The following is a 22,772-nucleotide window of genomic DNA, read 5'->3' as shown; positions in this document are numbered from 1 at the left end:
AATCAGCTGTTTTTATTACACGCACACACTTTTGTTGAATAGTAAATAATGCACCAGTGGTAAATGTTGACAAAATTTATTTATTGTAAATAAAATGATGAGGAATGGTGGTATTTATGAGTTCGGTAAACGTTTACGTAGTAATTCAATAAATCGTAAAATATTTATATTTCTTGTATTATTTTGTTTATTTTTACTCTACTTTGGATCGTCATTAGCTCAGTGGTTTTTAATGATAAAACACCAATAAAAGGTATTTATTTAATGATAATGAAGTTGGCCAACATTTAAAAATTTTTTTTAATTTTTAGTTGAAAAAATTTGAATCAAACAATTAAAAAAAAAATTTCACATGTAAAAACTTGAAAAACTACAAGTGCAATTTTTTAGAAATATTCTTTTAGTTGTAATTTAATTAATAAAAAAAATAAAAAATTGTTAAACGTCTGCTAACTTCAGTGTCATTTTATTTATAACAAATTATAAATTAAAATTAGTTAATTAATTAACAAATAATTTATTTTAGCATTTGAAGATATTTGCCTTGAAGAAAAATTATCAAGTGCTTATGCAGAAGCTCGAATTTACGATGCAGCAATAACTGAACACACTAGCGATGACGAGACGTCTTCCTCATCATCACTGTCAGCTCCATTATTGTCATTTGATGACAAATATTTACCTTACATAGGCAATGGATTGTTCGGAGTGGAAATTAATCAAAATAGTGCGCGTGTTTTTATAAAACACGGCAGAACACTTTCGTTAAACATTCAATGGGACCCGTTAGTCTCAATAACGTCTGATAATAATAACCAGCGGGTCGCTGATGTCATACACTTCACTCAGGGTATTGTGTCCAGGTATGAGTGCATCAGAGAAGGCTATTCAATTAGCCATAAGTATTATGTACATCAAGTACTAGATAAAATCCTGGTTCAGGATGTCACTATCGCCAATCCTTCTTCGTTGGCGCAAAGCGTTACACTGAAATTGAATGGTAATCAACATTGGACTGACAGCAAATCAACAAAGTATGTAAATTTAAATAGTTTTTTAATTCAATACTAGCAACCGATTTGTGAACTATAAATAAGGAAAATTTTGCTTTTTTAAATAATGAATTTTGTTAAATTGCACAGTACTTTTTTAACTATTGACATTTTTAAAGATATAAGCTCATCCTGATGTTACACTCATCAAGAGCTTTCATTTGAGTACCCACATGCATTTTCATATATTTTTCATATATTCACATATATATAAATATATAAAATATATGAAAAATTGATGTGGGTACTCAAATGAAAGGTCTTGATGAATGTGACACCAGGATGAGCTTATATCTGTAAAAATGTCAAGAGATAACAAGATACAAGGTCATTTCTTAATTATGTACCTAGAAATAGAGTATTTTCAAAAAATTTTGCTTATCTTTTTAATAATATAGATTTTTTAAATATTTTTATATCAAATATATTAATTAAATCTGTTTCAGTATTCAAGTAGAGGGATCTAATTACAAATACATGGTTACGTCAGGCTTCGTACCATCACCAAATTCTGAAAAAATAATTGTCGTGACAATTGTTTATGTATTACCATCAAAATATTTGTCTATTAAACCAAAAAGTACTACAAAATTAGAATTTTTGACGAGTATTTGTTACAGTGAACCTGTTGCTCTAGGACAGTATGAAAATGAACGTAAAAATACTGAACGAAAATCAATTAAAGTATGTACTTATAATTATTAATAAAAAGAGAAACAATTCTTTGTTATTAAAATCTTTTATTTATTTTTTAGGCATTGAAAGATGCTGTGAGTATCCAACTACAGGAAGGATTATTAAATCAGCATGTAAATACTTGGCAAAGTTACTGGAATACTGGGTTCAGTATCAGTGATTCGAAAGCAAAAGGCGCTATTAATGGACATAAAATAAATTCAACTATTTACTATGTGCTATCACAAATACCACGCGGTACTCCTAATATTGAAAAATCTATGTCAAATAATGAAGGCTGTTACCGCGGCCATCATACGCTGTTAGTAGAATTTTTACCGTACTTAATATTATTAGCATATATTTTTACTTTTATTGTTTACATTAATTAACAATTAAAAGTGTAAAATTAATATAATTATTAATAACTATAACTATTATTATTATTCATTATTTATTTATTATTTATTATTTATTATTAATTATTATTACAGCGACGCAATAAATTTGTGGAAAGATACGTCCACAATTGACGGAATAAATTCCGTAGTTAAAGCTTGGATAATAACTCTAGAAAAACAAGGTTGTCATCATTTACTAGCTGGGCCATCATCTGTACAACAAGCAATTGTATTGAGTCTTGGTGGCTTAAGATTTAGTAATCAGCATTTAGATTTTAATATTGATCCGCAATATCTACATCGTAATTATTTGTTTAGGTAAAAGCTTTTTCTTAATTATTATCTACTATTTATATATATATATATATATATATATATATATATATATATATATATATATATATATATATATATATATATATATATGTTATTTTTTCCGATATTATTATAAATTTTTTATTAGATTACTTAATTACTATTCAACAGTTTAAGTGTAATTAATAATTATTAATTATTAAATTTTTATTTGCAGACGAATTAGTTATGGAAATATTACACACGTAAATATATCAGTGACGGTTGGTAACGACAATCGTGCAATATTGAGTGTTGCGTTGGATCGTAGTGATAGCGATTACTACGCTTGTGATGCTGGTTGTTTAGATTCACCAGTACTTCTTAGTCAGTCTTATACAAATTTTCCGGTTAAATTAACAAAACCACTAACATCTATATTATATATTACTTCCGATTATCAGCATATGCAGGATCTTCGCAATGCGCTGCATGTACATGAAGTCGAAGAGGGTACATTACAATTTTTTTTTTTTTTTTTTTTTTTTTTATAATTATTACTAGTTCCATTTTTTTATCGCATCCAAAATCATAAAATAATACAAAATAATTCACAGGTAGTTTGAATTAATAAATGACAAAGATAACAATCATGTTATTAAAATACAATTTTAATTCTATTGGTCTCTGTTAAAATTATTATAACTAACTATAAAGTCTTACCATAATTAGTACATGAAAGGAGTCAAGCAAATAATGTATGTGAAAAAATTTTTTATCTGAGAACACCTTCTATTTTTTTTTTTTTTTTTTTTTTTTTTTGAAATAATTGAAAAAATATATTTTTTTAATTATTTACAAAAAAAAATTGTTTATCTGAGAAAACGAAAAAAACAAGATGACACTGGATATCATCCCAGATTATACTCAGTGATATCTGTGGTGAAAAGAATCCAGATTATACTGCGTGATATTTGGATTATACTCATTATAATCTGGATTATAATAATTATAATCTGGATTATACTCATTATAATCTGGATTATACTCAGTGTAATCTAGGATGATATCCAGTATAATCTGGGATGATATCCAGTGTCATCTTGTTCTTTCCATGAACACATTCTATATTTTTTTTTGTCAATAATTTAACAAATATATTTGTTTAATTATTTACAAAAAAAAAAAAAAAAAAAGAATATGTTTTCAGATAAAAATTTTTTTGACATACATTATTTGCTTGACTACTTTTATGTACTAGTTATGGTAAAATTTTATAGTTGGTGATAATAATTTTAATAGAGCACAATAAAATAAAAATTGTATTGATGAATTTATGTATGTATTTTTCAGAGCCTATTAAAGACTCAACAAAGAGTCGAAACATCGCAATAATAACAATAACATGATTGTTTTCTTTTATCATTTATTAATTCCAACTACCTGTGAATTTTTATGTATTATTACTATTATTACAATTATTAGTAGTACAGATTATTAATATAATACAATATTGATTGTTATATTACTAATTAATTATTAAAATTAATATTTTAGCACCAGCTCATGATCATCATGTTATGGCTCTTCATAAACACGGCCATCAACTTGGTGGATTGCCCACATTCTTTTGGGTCAGCATATGTTTTCTAATAATAGTATTCCACATGTTTTTGTGTAAACTCATTTTTACTGAGTACTATGGCCGTCAGGATCGCCAGCGAGGACGATACAATAAACCGTGACTTATTTATGGTATTAATTAATTTAATTAATTAATTACAATAATATAATTAAAAGTGAAACACGTGTAAATGTGTATATATTTTTCTTATTAAAAAAAAAATAATCAAAGAAGATTTTTTTGTTAATTATATTAATTGTATTTCTCTGACTATATAATAAGTAAAAAGAGATAATTTTGATATCGGGTAAGGCCTTGGCAACGTGGTTTTTTGATATCGACTTTAACTATTTTTATAAGATTTTTATAAATTTATATAAAAAATTTTCAGTTTTCGCGGATTATTATTTGTACCAGCATTGTCGGAGGATATTAGTAATTTAATAAATGAGTATGTATTTTTATATATATACATATATATTCATTGATAATCATTTTTTATAGAAATATAATTAATAATAAATAAAATCATCAATAGAATATATAGAAGTAATTCCTATAACAATGATATTCATGTTGTTAATTCAAATATACATATTTAATTAAATATAATTCAATATAATAATATAAATCGTCATAAATGCTGTTTCTATTTCAATTGAAATGTCACGCATCATGTCACGTATGGAAGACAATATAATACAGTTGGAATTAAGCAACTGAAGATTATTACAATAATTTGATTATGATTAGTTGCTATTTTGATTATCTAATTTTAATTGAATACGATATAATTTATCCTCGATATTAAAAAAAAGCAATAAATCATGTGTCTAATGCCAAAAGGCCGTATAAAAAAAATTTTTTTTGCCATTCTTCGAAAAAAAAAAAAAAAAAAAAATCAGGATTTTTTTAAATTTCGAAAAATAGTTTTTGTCATCTTGGACAGTCTAATGATTCAAAAAGAATTTGAATTAAACGTTTTTTTGCGTACTAAAATGTTTACGTTTTTTATAAAATTTTTTTTTTTTTCAGACGAGAATGTAGAAGATGCAGATAGAGAAAATGCAAGAATTATACCCCAATAAACTTTCCGAATTTTGATATTAGTTTTTTCTGGTATTTTTTTTTTTTTGACTTCGAATAATTATAATAATTTTTAATTTAATTATAAATTTTTAATTTTTTTAGCGGGAAGTTTAAAATTATACGCTCTTTTGGCATTAGGCACGCAAAATAATAATAATAATAATAATAAATAGTATTTCAAAGAAATAACGAGTGGACGGATCCCGTGAAACATTTTAAAAGTTACATTCAAATTAATACATAAACAGCATGAACATTCATACAAATAAAAATATTAATAATAAAAAAAAAATAATAATCGTTTTTACTACTGGTATGTATATCTTATATATTAATCAATTACTTTTAATATTGAGACTTATTTCGTCCATCGTTTTTTTTATTGATAAAATTAATAATAATAATAATAATAGCTAATCTACCTAATAAAAATAAAAAAGTAATTCAGCTAAAAAAATTTAGTCACTTAGAGGACTAATTTGAGCGTCACCGCCATTGACTGTAACTACTGCTTCAGTAGAAGCTGATACTGTGGTAATAGGTTTGTTGATACTATTAGTATCATCATTGTCACCAGTAACGGGACTACTGCGTGAACATGAAGTAACACTTTGCATCGTCTGGCTTCTAGATGGTACAAATCTCATACTGTATGTCGAGCGTAATCCTGAGTGTGTTGACGAACTGTTTTGAGCATTGCCACCTGAAGGAGCTCCAGCGCTTCCAGGACCACCAGCACTTACAGTATTCGTGTGACCAGACCGTACATTTTTATTTGGTTGAAATAGCACCAAGTAAACTTTTGGTATAAAAAGACAACCAAGCACGACAGTCGCCGATATATTGATGCACATGCACATGCTGGCAATTTGAATCTGTAATTTAAAATTAATAATTTTAGATAGCTGGATGGAGTAAATTTTAAAGATATAAAAATTAATTTTAATTTCTTAATCTAGGTTTCTATCTATTAATATTAATAAATAACAGGTACATGCAGTGGATATTAAACGTGCAAAATTACAAGGACACTTACAAAAAAAAATAATGTTTAAGAATAATAACTATAACATCTAATATGTGGATTAACGACACACGTGCGACAACTTGGTATTTAAGTAATAATACCGTGTAATCGTTATAAGTGCTAAAGTATATCGGAACAAAGGCCAGCCAAACGATGCACGTGGAATACATCGTAAATCCAATATATTTAGCTTCATTAAAGTTCGCTGGTATTTTACGTGTCTTGAAGGCGTAAAGTGTGCACATTAAGATTAGAACCATGTTGTAAACTAAAGACATCATGAGTGAGAATGTTGATACGCGACAAGTGAGAACTGCTGTTAATGGACTTGGATGAATTTCTTTTATGTCGGGTGGTTCGATTATCAACCAGACAATTGTACCAATTAATTGGATTGATGTGATACCTACGTATGGATAATGATGGGTTAATATTTACATTTTTTTAAACTATTTGTAAGATTATTAGGTAATTATTTTCAAGTGTATAAATATCAAAAAATTAATATTTCGATAGCTTTTTTTTGCCTTCAAAAGTTGGAAAAAATTTTGGCTCATATTTTTCGTCAAAATTTCTATTTTATCTTTTTTTGATATATTTTTTTTTTTAAAAAGTACATAAAAAAACGAATAATTAAAAAAAAATGAATATCAGTTTTTTAAAAAATTTATAAATTTTTTTTTTTAATTTGTTAAAATTGTGATAATCAATTTTTTTTTAATTGTTCATTTTTTTATGTATTTAAAAAAAAATATATATCAAAATTTTCAAAAAAAAATTTTTGTCCAAAAAAATGAAAATGAAAATGTTAGACCCCACTTTTAAATAATTACCAATTATTGTTAACATTATTAGTTTTTATTGTAATAGTTACCCAATGAAATAGCTATTTGACTCTTAGGTGAAGTGTAAGAAGGCCGTTTAAGACATTTTTTTCCTTGAGTAAAAATTCTAGATATCCGATTTGTTTTTGTTAAAATAGCGCTGTAGCAGATACTTAAACAGAGACCTAAACCGATACGTAGATATGTACAATTCCAGCGTGTTGGTTCGCCTAAAATAACGAAACTCATTCCATAACATAAGAGGATTCCAACTAGAAGAACGTAGCACAGCTCACGTCCCGAGGCCATAATTACTGGGGTATGATTGAATCTATTCAATAAAAATATTCATTAAAAAATCAATAGTCGCATCAAATTTATTTGCATTTTTATTGAAAAAAATAAATAAAAGTGAAAATTTTCTTTTAGCTGGAGGTAGAAAAAAAAGTCAGAATATCGAATGTCAAAATAAATTCATCCAGGTAAACAGAATTTTCAAGCGCGACTTTAAAAGCCTTCAACTATGTCGATATCTCTTTATTCCTGTGACCCAATTAGTCCTTATTGAAACTCAAGATGACAAGTATATTAATCTATATTTCTATTTAAAATTTATGGCTTCTAAAAAATTCAGTGTCCAGCTTCTAATTCTAAGAGTTTTTATTTTTTTTTTTTTTTTTTTAAGTTTAAAGTTTTTAAAATAAAAGTTGTGTAACAACTAGCTTTTAAATGAGCTAAACTTCACGAAATAATGTTAATAGAGTTTAATAAAATATATAATTAAATTTTCTGTAAAATAGTAATTTAAAATTTACTTAAAAAATTATTTCTTTCGGTTTATAGCTTTAGTGCATGAGTCAATAGAAAATGAATTTAAATATAATTTTCTCTTTAAATACTCTAACTTTTCATAGTCGGATTTAGAAACTTTGCTCTACGGGAAATTATGCAAAGCATCAAACTCTCTATAAAAATATGCATTGATGAATTTTTATCACAACTTTCATACATAGATAGACTTACTAGAAACTATAATTTTTTGCATAATTTAAATAAAATTTAAATCCAGCCGTCACAGGTTTTTTTTTATCTTAAAAAAAAAGTTCAGCTTCCATCAGAATTTTTTTTACCGATAAATTGACTTTTTTTTTTTCACTCCATTAAAAAAAATTTACTCTTTTTCAAGCACTTAAATAATAGTATTAAATTTTCTAGGTAATACTTACCGTATAAATATAATTATCGTAAAGAGTGTAATTAATATGCCGATACTTGCAAAACTCAAAGGTACTATAGCCCATGGACTTGCCCATGTTATTATCTCGGCAGGTATTTTGATACATCGTGACTTTGAGATATTGTCAGGTGCCCATCCGGGCTCACAGTTTCGACACGAGTCATTAAAGACATAGGCATTGTCTGGGCACCGCATACAACTCCAACAACACATATCCTATAAATTAATTATTATTAATTTTTTTTTTCTTAAACAATATTATACAATAAATTTTTTACCGACTTGCTAAATTTTAAATAGTCAATTATTAGTAATTAATTTTAAATATTTAGTTTTTTTTTTCAAATTATTTATTTTTAAAAGATTCTGAAAGCTTTAATTCTAAATTATTTAATTGTGAATTATTCTTATTAAAATAAAGTAGTAACCTTGCAAATAATGATATATGTTAAATTGAACTGTACTTTTTTAACTATTGACATTTTTAAAGATATAAGCTCATCCTGATGTTACACTCATCAAGAGCTTTCATTTGAGTACCCACATGCATTTTTATATATTTTTGATATATACATATATATCATATATATAAATATATAAAATATATGAAAAATTGATGTGGGTACTCAAATGAAAGCTCTCGATGAGTGTAATGTCGGGATAAGCTTATATCTTTAAAAATGTCAATAGTTCTTAAGATACAAGGTCATTTCTTAATTATGAATCTAGAGATAGAGAATTTTAGGCACAAAATTTTTCTTATTCTCTTAATAATATAGATTTATTTTAAGTTACAGAAGAAAAAATTACCTGAAAATTTCTAACATATCCAACCGGACAATCACTGCTACAAGCGCTCTGTGGGATATTAGCTTCACCAGATCCACCATGCCAATGGGTCATGTTTATATCCAGATTTAGTCTGTATGTATAAACACAACATTTATAAAATAGCTTGTTATTATGCAAGTAGTTTATTATAAAATACCAAGAGTATGAATAAAATAGCTTATTGTTTATCTTCATCCATCTATTATTACTTATTCCAAAAAAATCATTGACAATCCGGTTATTAATACTTACACTTCTTTCCAGGAACCAATAAGGACGTAGTCATAACGATTCTCATCAGTATGTTGATACTGATAAATATTATAAAAGCCAAAAGCGTCGCCGTCATTGTTGAATCTTATTTCAGTACCTTGACGACCTATAAAAAATTCATGTGATATTATTAAATGTAAATATATTCACAATCTCGAAGACTAATAAATATCTGTTGGTATTACATGGAGCTCAAAAGCTTGGATATGTAGAATAATAAGTAGTGACTTAGTCGTTAGATAGTTTAAAGCTTTAAAAATAATACATACCCGTGAAGCTTACATTGCGAATATAGTGAAGAAGATGTTGTCCTGGTGGTGCTGGCGTCAGACTGTCGCACAGATGGTGCACTGTTCCACGAGTTTTAACACACTCGTCGTTAATAATGTTGTGTACTGCGTGTGCCATCGCGTACACAGCGTCAACTAAAATATGGCACAGTATTAAATGATTTATTAATGAGCTAAATAATTAATCAACTTATCTTATATTAAGCGAGCTTAATTATTTATTCTGTCTGTTGAAGATTATTTTAATACATAATGCTGAAATTAACAAACATCTACCAATTTTTTAAAATTTTATAATAAATTTATTACCATAAAAAAAAATATTTTAAAAAATTTGTACTTGTAATTTTTTTTTTAAATTCTACATGTAAAATTTTTTATGATACTGAAGTTTTGAATAATGTCAATTTTTTTAAATCTTATAACAATTTAAGTACTTTAATAAAAGTGCTTTTAAAAATTTCCATTAATAATTTTTTTGAATTTTTACATGTGAAATTTTTTTTATAATAATTTAATTGATATAAAATTGAGAAAAAATTTCTAATGGCTTTCAACTTCAGTGTTATAAATTTTTTATAAAAATTAAGTTAGCCATCTAAAAATTTTTACAATTTTTTTTTTTATTAAAAAAATTATTACAAAAAAACAAGGTAATTTTTTATAAGTGGAATCAAACTTATTTTTGGCAATATCTAGGTGAAAAATTAACATTTTTTAATTTTTTTTTATTCTGTAAAAAAATTAATATTTTGATCGATTTTTTGCTTTCAAAAGGTGGAAAAAATTTTGGCTCACATTTTTTTGGATAAAATTTCTATTTTATCTTTTTTTTTAATTACATAAAAAAACGAACAATTAGAAAAACTTTCAAACAAAAATTTCGTTAAAAAAAAATCAGTATGATTTATAAAATAAAATAACTTGCCTACAAATGGAACAAGTCCTTCTTGATCATAATCAACAAGCTCCTCATCACCTGTGCAGCGTTTCACCCCAGTTTTAGCTGCTGAAGAGCTAGAATTTTGCTCGATAAAATGGCACTTGTGGTGTTGGGACCAGAACTCACGGAACCATACATTACGACAGTTAACCATTTTTCCTGTCTTACTTCCTAATGGATAAGGAACATTCTTTTCCGTCTGTCCGTTGCACTCATTACCGACTCGAGGTCTTAAATTTTTATAGTACTCATCAAAATCTACAGCAAAGATTTTTTTTAATGTATTTTTTCTTGACTTCGTGCCGACATGAGTAATGAGGTAAAGTTTAAGTTTCTATTGTGTGTCAGTTGGTAGCTTTTAATGTTTTATATACCTTTTAGAGAATTTCCAAATGGCAAGATTGTAATCGCGCCTTGAGCAGCAAACTCTTGATCTCGCACCGGATGAACTTTTGCGCCCCACGAGTCACTTCCGACCCACATAAAGTGCCCTGTTCTATTGGCACGAACAGTTGCTTGCAAAAGTTTTCTAATAAAAAATAGTTACTAGATAAATAGATGATGATAAAACTAATAACAATAAATATTTAACTCTATTAATAATAATAACTAGCAAACTTGCAGTCACACAGTGACTTGTAAACTATAAATAAATAAAATTTTGCTTTATCAAATAATGACTTTTGTTAAATTGCACTGTACTTTTTTAACTATTGAAGTTTTTGAAGATATAAGCTCATACCGATGTTATAATCATCAAGAGTTTTCATTTGAGTACCCACATAAATTTTTCATATATTTATATATATTATATATATGAATATATGAAAAATTGATGTGGGTACTCAAATGAAAGGTCTTGATGAGTGTAATGTCGGGGAGAGCTTAGATCTTTAAAAATGTCATTAGTTCTCAAGATACAAGTTCTCTTATCAAATTGCACTGTACTTTCTTAACTATTGACATTTTTAAAGATTTAAGTTCACCCCGACATTATACTCATCGAGACCTTTCATTTGAGTACCCACATGCATTTTCATATATTTTTCATATATACATATATATATAAATATATGAAAAAATTGATGTGGGTACTCAAATGAAAGGTCTTAGTGAGTGTAACATCGAGATGAGCTTATATCTGTAAAAATGTCAAGAGATAACAATATTTAAGGTCATTTCTTAATTATGTATCTAGAAATAGAGCATTTTTGAATGCAGCCTAAATACTTATCATGAAAATGATATGAAACCTTGCAAAAGCCCAAATTAAAGTCAAGACCTTTGCAATAACACCAAATTTCATCAAAAAAATTGATTTTATCATTCGACAATCCTGAACACAAAATTTTTGTTATTCTTTTAATAATATAAAGAAGTAAAATGACCATTACAACACAAAACTTTTTTATCTATCAGTTAAATTTATTTTGTAGTTTAATTTAACGATCTGGAAGATATTTATAAGTATAAATATAGAAAAGTCACAGCAAAGGAACGAAATAAATATTAAAAATAAAAATAGAGAAGAAATAAATGACAAGAAAAAAAAAAAAAAAACTAAATACCTGATGTTATCTTCATCGACAAATAAAATGACGCCTCTGGCATTATGCTTAGATCCAAGTCGCTCAATAATACGATCAAAGTCTTCAGCACGTGAATTACGAAGAATTTTTTCACTTATTGCAACACATATGTTATATTCTGAGGCGAGACCAATGAAGCGGGCTATTCCCTGGAGGACATAGAGGTATATTAAATTAAATTTTATTCTTCAATTTTATCATATTACTTCTCATATAAACTTATATTAAACTTTTAGTATTTTATTATTTTCAATTATTATTTTTTAGTTAAATTTATTTTAGTAATAACATAAATTAATATTACTTTTTCACCGTAATCCCCCTCAACAGCAACCGTCGAGACATACTTCCATCCGAGCTGATGTATCACTTCAACCATCGCCTGCGCTTGAAAATTATCCGGTGGTACAACTCTGCTGAAGTATTCAAAACGACTTTTGTCCGAGAGCTCTGTGCTCGTCGATGCGTAGCTCAATTGTGGGATCTGTCAAAAGGAATCGCCGAGTAGATACATTAGAGTACTAAAAATAAAGTAAAAATACGAAAAATATAAAAAAGCTGTTGTAACTAGCTAAAGAACTAGAACTAGAGCTAGAGCTGAGCTAAAATTTATTTTTTTTTTAAATTAAATAATTCTAGTAAGTAGTATTTATCCAAATAAGTACCAAAAATTTTGTTAAGTAAAAATAATAACAGGATTTGTTACAGTGTATATCTTTTCTACCTTGAAGAGCCGCAATATGTTAGCAACCATTATTGAAACGACACTGAATGATGCTCCGATAACTCCAGTGACAGATTTATGAGGCACATAAAGCGGTGCCTTACCATCTTCGCATTTATACTCGGTCATATCCTTAAAAAAATCAATGGTAATATTTTTGTGAGCTTTGATACAGAGATATTAAAATTTTTCCGTGTTCTGATTTTGTAAATATCGGTAAAAGTTTCAGAAATATCGATTTAATATTTCACATTTAATATATTAATATATTAATATTAATATTAATGTTTGTAGAAATACCTGATTCATGTATGAACGCACAAATTCCATACTTTGATCTAAAGCATATGTATCGCTACTACATGAATCGAGAATAAGTGCTCCAAGAGTGGTATTTGGTAACAACTCATCATTTCTATTGATCTCATCGATCGCAAAAAGCATTGCCTCTAAACGCTGGACGCCTTTCTCCTCTTTCACTGCTCCACAAGGTAATTCACCACTTAATCCCACAATCTATACTCCAAAATTCAATATTTTGTAATATCTACATCTATTACACCCATAAAATACATAAATGTAAAATTAATAATTATAATAATAATATTAATCGATAACGATAATAACTATTACTATCCTCGTAATAACATCATCAATTTATCAATAATAATTATAATACTAAATTTCATTCATTACCAATCAATTAAACCTTGATAAACTGATTGATGTATTAATTAATGCCGTCGTCAAATAACTAAATAATTATGATAATCACCTGTTCGTGCATTGGAAAAATCCCGCCAAAAATAATATCACCGTCAATTCTAATTAATTTTGAGCTGTTTGCTCCATTGTAATCACTTTTTATATTGCTATAAGCGTTGGTTAAAGAAAACACCGAAAATATTAAAAATATCCATAGTAATATTATTGAAATTTTAATTAGTGCACTCATCGGGCTACGCCGCTTTTGATTCTTCATTATTAATTATTTTTATTTTTTATCAGTAGTCGTTTTTATAAATTATTATTATTTTTTTTTTTATACACTAATTTATAAATTATTGAATTTTATTATTTATAAATATTTTAAAAACATCGTGCACTTAGATTGCTTTTTTTTTTCTTTTTATAAAAGAAGATAAAATTTATTGAGCGCTTCTCTTTATAAAAACTCTTCTTAACACTTTACTTAAATTCAATTCAAGTAGCTCGTGATCATTTTGTGAATATAAATCACGTTCTGGTATTATTTATTTTATTTTTTATCTTGATTTTCATTTATCGATGTATTTTTATTTTTATTTTTATAATACTAATTTTTTTTTTTAGAATTATTGTAAATTTTTGCTGATGATAATCAGCATTATTTTTAAATTATTTAATTCCGCGCGAATAATTGGTTTATTTAAAAATTTCTAAAATACAGCACTTAAAAAATTTTTATCACCATTATTATTAACAATAATTATCCTTTATCATTATTAATTTTTTTTTTTTTTTTTTTTTCCCAGGACTTTAAAGAATTTTTTTTACACGGTTTATTTTTAAAAGACCGCGATTGTGATATAAATTACACGATCCACATGTGGAATGTCCACTTAATCACGTATGAGGTATACATGATAAATTACTGTAAAAAGAGACAAATAATAATAATAAAAAAAAAAATTTAGAATGAAGGTTACGAAGGATATTGAATAGAATCTGAAATTTATATATGGATATAACAAGTGTGTACCTTCACAGTGAAATTCGTGGAGCAAACTGATGCTGCGCTCATCGGGATTCTCGTTTTGTTGTACCAAAATCAACGAGTTTGCGCAAATGCAATCATTGCTTTTTTAGATTTTATTTTGTTTCTATTTCACCAGGTACATATCCTGAAGCTGGTATTTTATTCATTGTACCGTATAATTTCTCTAATACAGATAGAAATAGAAGTGCTACCTCCAAACGTTTGTATAAGTATCTATCTTCATACAAAACAGCCCATCGTGTAGATTACTCAATTAAATAACGAACCACCGTATACAATAAATAATAATTACAAAAAATAAACAGTAATTTCCGTATCCAATTATATTCGTTTTTATTTAAATAAATAATATCAATATTTAATATCATCTTCTATCAATCAATCATTAATTCAATTTCAAATTAAATATTATCTTCAGATTTATTGATATTTTTTTTTCTATCTGATTATTATTTATTACTAGGATCATGGAGCTTAACTTACACGATAATACAAAATGTGATTATTAGGATATTATTATCTTATAGAATTATCTGTAATCAATCTGAAGATACATAAAACATATTTAGAAATTTATTAAATATTTCGACGTAAATAAGTATCGATTACACTGGTTAATATGTTAATTAACTGCTCAAATTCATTATTTATCTCTAAGCTCATTAAATGCACTGAGAAAAAATTTTTTTGCAAAAAATAAGCATTTTAGTGCGAGAAATTAATTTTTATTAGAAATTTTAAAGAATTTCATTTCTTAGCTGAAAAAATCGATATTTTTCTCGGATTAATTTTCTTGTTGGAAAAAAATTTCTTAAATTTGGAAAAAAAAATAATTTTAGATAAACAACTTGAGAATTTTCATCCAAAATTGTTTTTTCCTAAATCTAAACGGAAAAAACAAAATGACACTGGATATCATCCTAGATTATACTGAGTGATATCTGGATTATACTAATTGTAATCTGGATTATACTCATTATAATCTGGATTATACTCATTGTAATCTGGATTATACCAGCTACTATCTGAAATTTTTTTTTCACTCAGTATAATCTGGGATGATATCCAGTGTCATCTTATTCTTTCTGTGTAGAAAACTTTTTTTCTACAAGAAAGTTACTGTAAGAACAATTTTGATTTCTTCAGCTAAAAAATCAAATTTTTTGTTACAAAAATGCCCTTTTTTTGCAAACAAAATGTTTTCTCTCAGTGTAAAAAAAACTACAAGACATTTGCCACAAATTTGTATAATTTAAATTGTAAATAAAGCTACTCTGCTTGCTAAATGTTTAATTTTGTAAATAAAAATGTGTTTTGACCGAATTTATATGTTTGAAGAAAAAAAAAAAATTATGCAATCGGGGAAACTTAAGCCTGTCAGAATAACATTACCCAGCTGAAAAAAAAAAAAAAAAAAAAATATTTAGACGTAACTTGAAAAATTTTTTTCTTCTTACAATCAACAATGGCTTAGAATCCAAAGGAAAGGTACTCAATATAATGATAAAAAACGCTTTATCATACTCTTAAGGGAGGGTCTCTGAATTACCCTTTCAAGGCCTAAGCTACCCCAATATTCTATGATTCGGAAAATCTATGCCTGAAATTACTCTGAAAATATAAAGTCCTAGCTCTTGTATAAAAAAAAATTACTTAACGAAAAATATAAATTGCAAAAGATATCTCGGTCGTAAGTTAAATTTGAAATTCTTACTCTTCTTTAAAAGTTTTGTCGTATAAGTTCAATGTTATGAAAACACTCAATTTCCGATATATTTATTTTTTTTTTATTTTTTTTACGATGAATAAAAATTTCGTTGTTTTTATAAGATTAAATCAGAACTTTAAAGTAAAGTATGTGATAGCGTGGGACTGAATGTTGAAGATATTTTGAATTTTTCGAGATGACAAGATCCTAGAAAGTCCATACATTTTTAGTTAAATCAATGCGATAGTTTTATGGGTTGAATTTTTTACTTGCAAATTTTATTTTCAAACGTCGGAATTATTATTTCAGTCGGAATATTGAAATTTATTAAATAAATCGACAGCAAAGTATTGAATTTTTTTATATTATATTCTATAAGAATTTGATTGATTTTTTATAAGAATTCAAAAAATTGATAGTTTAAAAAAAAATGGATTGTTTAGTAGTAATCAAATATTTGCATAAATAACAACCGATCCTTCAGGCAAATATCACAATTTAATGTTTATAAAGCATGGTTTAATAATTTTCAATTTACGGAACCGAAAATAGCTAAAAGGGAATCGGGAATAAAAAATACAATTTAATATCATAGGTATTCATTTATTTAATTGATTTTATAATTGAGTGAATATATTCAAAAAATTTAATTTCGGGTCTAATTTAAATATACATCAAAAGATTAAATATCTTTTGTCTCACTCGGTAATTGGATTCTAGGATTTTCACGTATCTTCACTCTCGAGTGCACTCAGTCCATAAAAGAATAGCTAGTGGGTGCTCTTGAGGTCTGTGATCAAAATAAAAATCTATAAAGTAGCACATGTCCATGTAATATTCGCTTCTATCTTCATATCTTCATTCCACGTAAAATCTATAGGTGTAAGTTACTTCACACACACACACACACACACACACACACACACACACACACACACACACACACACACACACACACACACACACACACACACACACACACACACACACACACACACACACACACACACAATAAGTTCATTATTGATAATACTATCAAGTATTAGCCGACGTTTTTAATTTTTTGATTTTCCTTTAATTATTAAATTAGAACTAAAAACTAAAAAATATTAAAAAAAAATTTTACGCATTGTTTTTACAATTGAAAAATTTTATTATTAATAATACTAAAGTTAACCGACGTTTTGAATTTTTTGATTTTCTTTGACAAAAAAAATTATTTAAAAAAAATTGCATTTTTAATTTATTAAAATTTCTACAGGTCCATTTTTTAAATAATTTATTTGTAAAAAAAAATTAAAACAATTGTAAAGTGACAGCTAATTTTAATGTCATATTATTAAATTAGAAATAAAAATTAAAAAAAAAAAATTAGAACTAAAAAATATTTTAAAAAAATTTCCCGCATTTTTTTTCAAGTTTTTTTACATTTGAAAATTTTTTTTTATTTTTTTGTAATCATTTTTTCAGTAAAAAAAAATTCTAAAAATTTTTAAATGTCGGCTAATTTAATTTACATTAATTATTGAATATTCCCGCGGAAAATAAAAAAAATTTTTCACCAGTTCTATTGGGAAATTTATAATTTTCCTTGTCGATTTTTCGCAGGGTCTCTGTCAGAGTAGGGAGAGAAAAAAATATATAGAGTATGAATCAGCGCCAACTTCATCCGTATTGGGGTTTTGTTACATATGCAGACAAGTGTTGTTGGTTAGTTATTTTGTTTTGTATTATTTGTAATTTATTTACTCACTTGATTGATTAATATTTCAATTATTTTTGCTTAATTTGTTTTTTATAATCATAATAATACAATGGTAAATAATTACTTTGATAATTAAAAAACATGTGTGTGATTGCTGGAGTTTAATTGTGACATTTAATAACAAACCTGAAAATATACGTCGTAATTAAAGATAATAAATTACTTAGGATTAACTTTGAGGTAAAAAGTATAAAAAATATTCCATTTCCAGGTTATTAAAATATTTTTTAATGATCAAATATGTTACAATTTGAGGTAAATAATGAGCAAAGGAGAGATTTCCTGAAGATGGATGAAAACCCGTCGACAGTTGTCATTGTTTGACTTTGATGATAATCTTAAAAAATTGCCGGATATTGATGTAAGTTTTTTAAAATTAAATTTATTTTAATTTTATTATTATTATTATTATTATTATTATTATTATTATTATTATTATTATTATTGTGGTGAGATAAATTGCCAAGTTAATTTATTCCCTCATATTTTTACCAAAAACGGAAGAGATAAAATAATTTTATTATTTCAGAATATAATATTACCATTTTAATATGCTACGAAATTATTTTAATTGATGAAATTGTACCTATATTAATTTAATTTCTAATGGTCATAATTTCAGACAGTTATAAACTTTTCATTGTAATAGTTTGTAATTAAATATTACAATTTATAAATAATTAAAATAAAAGTTATGAAAATTGTTTTGAAAACTCGATTAATAATTTTTGTTTATGATTAATAATAACTTTTTAATTGATCAATTCATTATTTTTTCAGGTTAGTGAAAATTATGACAACAAAATATCATTTTAAATGTGCTGATAAAAAAATCTTTTTATGATGAAAATTAAGTTAGCTGACATTTAAAAATTTTTTTTTATTTATTTATTCATTTATTGCTTTAATCAGGTCTAAATATGAAAATAAATTTAGCATATATTTAATAATTTAAAAAATTTTATAGCAAATAAATTATGGTAAAAAAAAATTGACATGCAAAAATTTTTAAAATTAAAAAATGCAAAATTTTTTAAAAATAATTTTTTTGAACAAGATGATACTGTATATCATCCCAAATTATACTCAGTGATATCTGTGGTAAAAAAAATTTCAGATAGTAGCCAGAAAAATCTAGATTATACTCATTGTAATCTGGATAATACCAGCTACTATCTGAAATTTTTTTTCACTCAGTATGCAATTTTTTAAAAATATTATTTAATTCTAATTTATTAATTAAAAAAAAAAAGAAAAAATTAATAATGTCGGCTAACTTTAGTATTACCATTTGATGATTTTAAAAGATAAATTTAATACAAGAATCATACATAGTACCTCACTCAAGTTTAAAAAAAAAAAAAAATTAACTGCGGTAAGCTAATAATTTTTTTAAATCATATTCTTTAATTTTATTGATAAAATTTTTCTATTACAGAGATTGGATGAAGAAGCAGTGAATATTTATTTGATGGACGACAGAAATAATCAGATCTCCTATTTTTATATTACATTATGATCCGGAGAATTCCACATTAGGCATTAAAGATGAGCCAATAAACGCTATTGATCCATCTTTAGATTACATGTTTTTGTCATACATAAATTACGAAGAAATAGAAGAGAGCCTGGAGCCTGTAGCTCAACCCCAAAGGGGATGAAGGAGAGGAGGCGTATACAGTGGCTGAAAAAATCAATAAAAATAAGAGTTATGATAACGCTTTAGACCGGGATTGTGATACAATTTGAGTGATAATTTATTAGGTAGTATTAATGGCACACTCGTTGGAATGAAAGATATCAATTGTCAAAGCGGTGCGATATGATATCCATGTACTTTGTACTTGCTTCATTATACCAATCTCTCGGAGGTATTCATTCATATCTCTTATTTTGTCGACCATCAGACATATAGGTACGGGCTGTTCTTTTGTTGTTTGTGAAAAAGACCAACAACAAACCCCAGCGACGTGTAAAAATCCACACAGGAAGATTGTTTTGTACATTGTTACAAAACAAGCGACAAACTTTGTGTTTGTGATGTTTATGGTATTGCGTTTACATTCAGTGGAGCATTAGGAGACACTTGTAGACGCATGCTGGTGATAAACCGTTTGGTTGTGGTAAATTTGTGGCCTTGTATGACTTGAATAGTATGGAGAGACACTGTAGTAAACCAAAGTATAAGCCAAAAATAATTTAAATAACAGCCGTAATGTTAATGCTGTTGATGTAAATGCAAATGCAAATACAAATCTGAGTAATGATATTGATGGTGGCAGTATTATAAATGACAATGCTAATGATCATGCTGAATCTATTGAAAATAATGGTTATAATAACAAATTATTATAATTTTGTGAATGACGTTACTGTAGGTAATGATGAGTTTATTGAGAATACTGAGCTTGTTGATCATGCTAATTTGATGCGCATTAATTATCAAGACTCGAAACAAAAATTATCTGTTTAATTAAATTAAACTAGCAACCTTGCAGTCACTATATGACTGCCGTGACTTGTGAATTATAAATAAGTAAAATTTTGCTTAAGTCATTTCTTAAAAAATGACTTTCGTTAAATTGCACTGTACTTGCTTAAATATTGACGTTTTTTAAAATATAAGCTCATCCCGGTGTTATACTCATCAAGAGCTTTCATTTGAGTACCCACATGCATTTTGATATATTTTTCATATATACATATATATAATATATATAAATATATGATAAATTGATGTGGGTACTCAAATGAAAGGTCTTGATGAGTGTAACATCGGGATGAGTTTATATCTTTAAAAATGTCAATATTTCACAAAATACAAGGTCCTTTCTTAATTATCCATCTAGGGATAGAGCATTTTTTAATGCAGCTTATTTCACTTATTCTCTTAATATTACAGATTACAAGTAATTTGGAAGGTTTAATTAATACATGAAACATAAAAAAATTAAATTAATTAACTTTTCTTTATTATTATTTTGTTTTTTGTACAAACAATATTTTAAATAAAAAAATTCTCATTGCCGGTTTAATTGCGTTTTTAATTTTTTTTCTTTTTAAATTAAATTTACTAACTATAATTTTTTTATAACTATATGGTATGCAATATTTAGAAATGTAATAAACTATTGTTAGATTTTTTAGAACTACGTTTAGTTGGACGGCTTTAATTAGCAATAATTGCATCATATACATATATATTTATTTATATTTACTTGTATATTTATATATATATGAAGTAAAAAAAAATAATTTTTTAAAAAACGCTGGAGTCCGGCCCAGGTAATTGAGAATATTTGCGTACTTATTATCATTTTATTAAATTTAAATCTTTTATTTTGTTTTTATAACAAAAAAAAAAAAATAATTGTGTCGTTGAATCTACTTTTATATTGAATTCATTATTCTAGCATTTTTACCAATTTATCAATAATTAATTTCTATACCAATAAAATAGTAATTTTTTTTTTTTTTTTTTATAAATAATAAGTAAAATTCAATGACAAAATCCACACACTTAAATATACAACGATTCTAACTCAGTTACAATTATACAATTTTCAATTTATTTCTTAACTTTTATTTTATCTGTCGCTTTTTTTTTTGTCTTACAAGACAAATATTAATTATATTAATTTATTTATAAAATATAAAAGTTAGCTTGTAAAATATAGTTATTTATAAAAAAAAGTTGGTCCCAGTGTAAATTAATTATGATAATTAATCTCCATTAAAACTTTCCACAGCTAAAAATATTTAGTTACCTAAAATCGCATATGACGTAACAATTCATATAAATTCTCTAAATTTTCTTTAATTATTATAATAATCGTAGAATTTTTTTTTTTTTTTAAATTTTTTCTTATTAAGTAAACGTTACACTAAATTATGATATTTTTTTTTTATCTATAGTACACACGAACCGTATGAAAAAACGTTAATACTTCATTATTGATTGAATATTTACAAATCTTATATACGTAAAAATAACATCCAACAAAAATGACACATTCATGACTTGTCTAATAAATCTCTCGATAAAAAAAAAAAAAAAAAAAAAAAAAACATAATCATGATCGCAATAATTAATAATTAATAATTAATAAATGTTGAAAAAATCACATAATTTTTCCTTACAATAGATCGTAGTAAAAATACATTGAGATTTAAAATTTACAATAGTCAATATAATTATTAAAATATTCAACTCTGCATTATACAGAAACAAAAACAATATTTATATCTATATTTATATTCATATATATATTTATATATTTGTAAAAAAAAAAATATATATAATGATTTAATGATAAAAACAATTTAGCTTTCGGATTTATCTTCCTCAACTAATTGCTGAGTATCTTTTCCTGAATCTATTGTCGTAGGATCTAGCTCTCGTCTTTTATGATGTAGCTGCGGTAATTCTTTATGTTGCATACTTGATGGTTTCATTTCTGCAGGGACTTCGTATATAGAGCTTCCACTTGTACCATTCGTTGTTTCTAAATTCACTGCATCGTACATTGGGTTACTGAAGTCGCGATTTTTATCCGTTACCTCGCCTAAACTATATTCTACATCAAGTGGCTCCTATATTACAAAAAAACAAACAAAAAAATAGTAAATAAAAATAAAAATAAATAATAATAATAATAATAATAATA

General features: G+C 25.9%; 3 protein-coding genes and 1 long non-coding RNA gene across 5 annotated transcripts in view; 2 read left to right on the top strand and 2 right to left on the bottom strand.

The window, feature by feature from the left end:
- Positions 1-87: 87 nt before the first annotated feature.
- LOC141526958 (uncharacterized protein KIAA2013 homolog) lies at positions 88-4,574 on the top strand. The gene is given in 8 exon segments (XM_074242131.1): positions 88-224; positions 227-253; positions 527-1,034; positions 1,499-1,736; positions 1,808-2,049; positions 2,222-2,446; positions 2,661-2,935; positions 3,980-4,574. Coding segments are annotated over 8 exon segments (1,833 nt in total). The 5' UTR covers positions 88-94; the 3' UTR covers positions 4,168-4,574.
- Positions 4,575-5,475: 901 nt separating this feature from the next.
- LOC141526957 (metabotropic glutamate receptor 8) lies at positions 5,476-14,258 on the bottom strand. Its single transcript, XM_074242130.1, has 14 exons — positions 13,649-14,258; positions 13,174-13,389; positions 12,874-13,005; positions 12,454-12,633; positions 12,129-12,298; positions 10,935-11,089; positions 10,546-10,818; positions 9,597-9,752; positions 9,307-9,433; positions 9,034-9,145; positions 8,213-8,439; positions 7,037-7,317; positions 6,264-6,568; positions 5,476-6,010 (listed from the first exon to the last, which is right to left on the bottom strand). Exons 1-14 carry the CDS (start codon positions 13,853-13,855, stop codon positions 5,594-5,596), a joined length of 2,958 nt encoding a protein of 985 aa, XP_074098231.1. The 5' UTR covers positions 13,856-14,258; the 3' UTR covers positions 5,476-5,593.
- A 3,772-nt stretch (positions 14,259-18,030) lies between these two features.
- Positions 18,031-22,178, top strand: LOC141527047 (uncharacterized). The gene is made up of 3 exons (XR_012479126.1): positions 18,031-18,466; positions 18,886-19,480; positions 19,544-22,178. It is a non-coding gene; the product is annotated as an uncharacterized LOC141527047 (long non-coding RNA).
- Mgl (low-density lipoprotein receptor-related protein megalin) overlaps positions 21,056-22,772 on the bottom strand; it is a 106,987-nt gene continuing 105,270 nt past the window's right edge. For both annotated transcript variants that reach the window (XM_074242283.1, XM_074242282.1), the window contains exon 7: positions 21,056-22,698. In XM_074242283.1, the coding sequence (XP_074098384.1) occupies positions 22,429-22,698 (270 nt within the window). In that variant the 3' untranslated portion in view covers positions 21,056-22,428. The remainder of the gene's footprint in view (positions 22,699-22,772) is intronic.

Source organism: Cotesia typhae, unplaced genomic scaffold (genome assembly GCF_013202065.1).
Source record: "Cotesia typhae breed Kobodo isofemale line unplaced genomic scaffold, CoteBio_Ctyphae contig_4, whole genome shotgun sequence".
Lineage (NCBI taxonomy): Eukaryota > Metazoa > Arthropoda > Insecta > Hymenoptera > Braconidae > Cotesia > Cotesia typhae.
This window is presented reverse-complemented; position numbering and strand designations above follow the sequence as displayed.